The sequence below is a fragment of the Austrofundulus limnaeus genome, unplaced genomic scaffold (genome assembly GCF_001266775.1).
Source record: "Austrofundulus limnaeus strain Quisiro unplaced genomic scaffold, Austrofundulus_limnaeus-1.0 Scaffold24, whole genome shotgun sequence".
In the NCBI taxonomy this organism is placed as follows: Eukaryota; Metazoa; Chordata; class Actinopteri; order Cyprinodontiformes; family Rivulidae; genus Austrofundulus; species Austrofundulus limnaeus.
Window position 1 is genome coordinate 2515558 of NW_013952426.1, and position 3392 is coordinate 2518949.

Consider the following 3392-nt stretch of genomic DNA (forward strand, 5'->3'; position numbering starts at 1 on the left):
GTGCCATACTGTGACATTTGGCACCAATACTCTCTTTTCAAAACCATTATAAGTATGGTTTTGTTCGATCTAAGTACGAGTTGAAGCATCTCTTCACTAGAGTTTGACACAATAAAAAAAAAAACATCTCATATGATAACAAAACACTGTTTTTGCTTGGAGGCTTTTTTAAAAAAAACGTTCATAAGTCATCTGGTGTGTCCTGACTGTCACCTGCAGAAGGAATCCTGGGGAAAACAAAGGCAGCTGGTACATGCTGTATATGTATGCATGCACGTGCGTGTTTATAGRCAGCCGAGGCCACGCCCCCCACGCAGCTATAAAAGCCTGAGTTCATTGGAGATCCCCACATCCTGAACACTCCTGAGCTTTACGCAGAAGCTCTCTATGGACACAAAAAACAGCTTCTGTCTCAGTTTGGAGTTCTAGATCGAAACTTTTTTATTTCTTCTTATAAAACAAATTTTTTTTTATTTTATTTTATTTTTAAACGGCTGTCATGGCTGTGGCTGAAGCGCTGATGCCGGTTATGGCATCGTTTCCGACTGTCAAAGCGGTGAATAATGTAAGTATTTCATTTTGTTATTAATTGTTTGTTCATGTTTGTGATTTTGGATCCGACGCTTGAACGTGTTGTTCTTGCTCGTGCAGCTTTGCAACATGGATGAGTGCGCGCGGAGCGGCGCGACAGGTGGCCAAGAGGGCTCGCGCATCGAGGTGGAGTTCAGCATCGTCCAGTCTCCGTCTTTGCCCCCCAAAGAGGAGGACGACCTTGGGAAATTCCTGGACCTCGAGTTCATTTTGTCGAACACCATCGGAGCTGACGTGCTGGGCAGTGACGACGGTGGGGGGGCTTCTCCGCCCCCGCAGCAGCTGCAGCAGCAGAGCGCCTACTCCCTCCCGGAGTCTCCGGAGAGCTGCGGCGGCGCTTCCGTTCCAGASTCCGCAGAACACCCCTCAGCTGCGGCCCACCTGGCCGTGCAGGGCTACCGCGGCTTCCCCGAGTCCAGCCCGGTGCGCAGCCTGATGGCGGAGCTGCTCACGCCTGACATCAGTTACCCAGAGGAGAACTCGCCCGACGGAGCGGCCAAGATGAGAGACGGCTGTGAGTACACCGAGCTGCGGGCTCTCAATCCGCTCACAGCTCCGGCTGCCGCGACCCCCTCCACGCTCGGATACAAAGTCAAAGCCGAGCCCGGGGTCCAGTCTTGTATGATGGCTGCTGGGAACTTTGTGGAACCGATGCGCTCCGCGCACCCGGCTGCTGCTTTTACGCACCAGCAGGGGGCGCTGCACGGCTTCGGCGCGCACCCCRTCCACCCGGGAAGCGCAGGCTGCGATTTGGCGCGAATGAACTCGATGAGCCCCCGTCACCTCCACAGTCATCACCACCCCCACCTCAGTCAGCATCATGTGTCGAACCAGTACCTGGGCGCGCCGTATCACCCTCAGTACGCGCAGTTTCAGGGACAGTWCAGCATGCACAGAGAGCAGCTCCACCAGCACCACCAGCAGCAGCAGCAGCATCCCGCCTCTCTGCAGGGGATGATGCTCACGCCCCCCTCCTCGCCGCTGCTGGAGTTCTACGCGCACGAAGAGGCGGGCTGCATCAAGCAGAAGCGAGGCCGCAAGTCGTGGAGCAGAAAACGCGCGGCYACGCACAACTGCGAGTTTCCCGGCTGCGGGAAAACCTACACGAAGAGCTCGCATCTGAAAGCCCACATGAGGACCCACACAGGTGAGACCTTCATCCTCTTTTCAGCCTGCTACCCCCCACCCCAACAACACCCTCCATACACCACGCATGCACTCTAAAAATGAAAYGTTGGATTTACTTAACCATGTTAAGTGACCTGGTTCCACTTAACTGAGTTGAGTTAATTCAAAGCAACATACTCATGTTCTTTGGTTAAAAAAACTGGTATATTACTTTGAATTTACTCAACTCAGTTAAGTGGAACCAGGTCACATAACATGGTTAAGTAAATCCAACGTTTCATTTTTTTTTACAGTGTGGCTCAGTAATTAACCCCCGCAATCTTTTTGTGTTTCTCTTCTCAGGTGAAAAGCCGTACCACTGCAACTGGGAGGGCTGCGGCTGGAAGTTCGCCCGCTCCGACGAGCTCACGCGCCACTTCAGGAAGCACACCGGGCACAGGCCCTTCCAGTGCCACCTGTGCGAGCGCGCCTTCTCCCGCTCTGACCACCTGGCTCTGCACATGAAGAGGCACATGTAGGCCCCTCTCAGCTCGCGTGGACACTTCACCTATCCATCGGGGGGGGGGGATCCCTGACAGCGCCTCCAAAAGGAGTTCCCCAACCCCTCCTCTAACCCCACTGAGTATTAGAGGAGGTTCAACATATGCAATCAGTGAACTTTGAGAAGCAATAATAATATCTCTTTGGGAAACATATCTGTTTTTAAGTGCCTAATTTTCTACCAAGCCAAGTGCCTCTGATGGTGTTTATGTATATATTTGTAAAATAAAAAAAGGGAACATACTTGCTAAGTTATAGTTGTATTTAAGWCGTTTCTCATCCTGTCTTTTCAATAAGTTATTGGTTATTGCTGAGTGCCTTGACAGGACTGCTTGTTTGCTCGCTGTGGGCAGGACCCAGGACTCTGTACATAAATGTATTCCTCTCATTTTTACTTTGTTTTTATCTTAACAGACAGTACTCACATCAGGTCAGGGTTGTATTCCATTGTTTTTGTTTTTGCTTCAGTTTTTTAAACACGATAGATGCCGTCGATTTGTGGGATTGCAAATCGCTTATGTGGTTTGTGAAGGTTTTTGCTTGACAGAGGTCGACAAATTCAGGTACCAGAACTATATCTTATTTATGCTCAGATTCAATTTCATACTTCAAATATCACTTTGTATACCTACAGCTCATTTTTTTAGACAGAAGCATGAATTTAGTTGTTTGGAGAGAATGTCTTTTTTTTTAGAATGAAGAATCCACTGTTTCTAAACTGCTTTACTTGAAGATGAATTGTAAGCCTTCGTGTATATTTTTATATATAAAGGGCTAAGAAATAAAAGTACTTTTACAATTTATTTGCTCATATTGTTGCTTATTATATTGTTAAAGTAAGTAAAGTTTTATTTATATAGCACCTTTCACAAGGTGGCAATCAGAGGCAAATCAAAATATCAAAGATGCATGTGCAAAGAAATGATGTCCTTTGGCTTTACTTTCTTAAAATTTTCTTTTGTATTTAGTTTACCTCTACATCCAAAATCCACCTTTAATTCAAGAATACCATGCTTGTATTTATTTGGTAGCTATATTATGATTTATTAATATGTTTGCATGGTTTTATTACTTCAAAATCTGTTAAGCAACCAAACCAGACTTGTTTGGGATAAATAAACTTAACAAAAGAT

At 47.1% G+C, this 3392-nt stretch overlaps 1 protein-coding gene across 1 annotated transcript; it reads left to right on the forward strand.

Moving 5' to 3' along the window:
- Positions 1 to 472: 472 nt before the first annotated feature.
- klf17 (Kruppel like factor 17) lies at positions 473 to 3062 on the forward strand (the record flags this gene model as incomplete). The annotated part of the gene is given in 3 exon segments (XM_014004497.1): positions 473 to 565; positions 652 to 1738; positions 2062 to 3062. Coding segments are annotated over 3 exon segments (1329 nt in total). The 3' UTR covers positions 2238 to 3062.
- Positions 3063 to 3392: the final 330 nt, after the last annotated feature.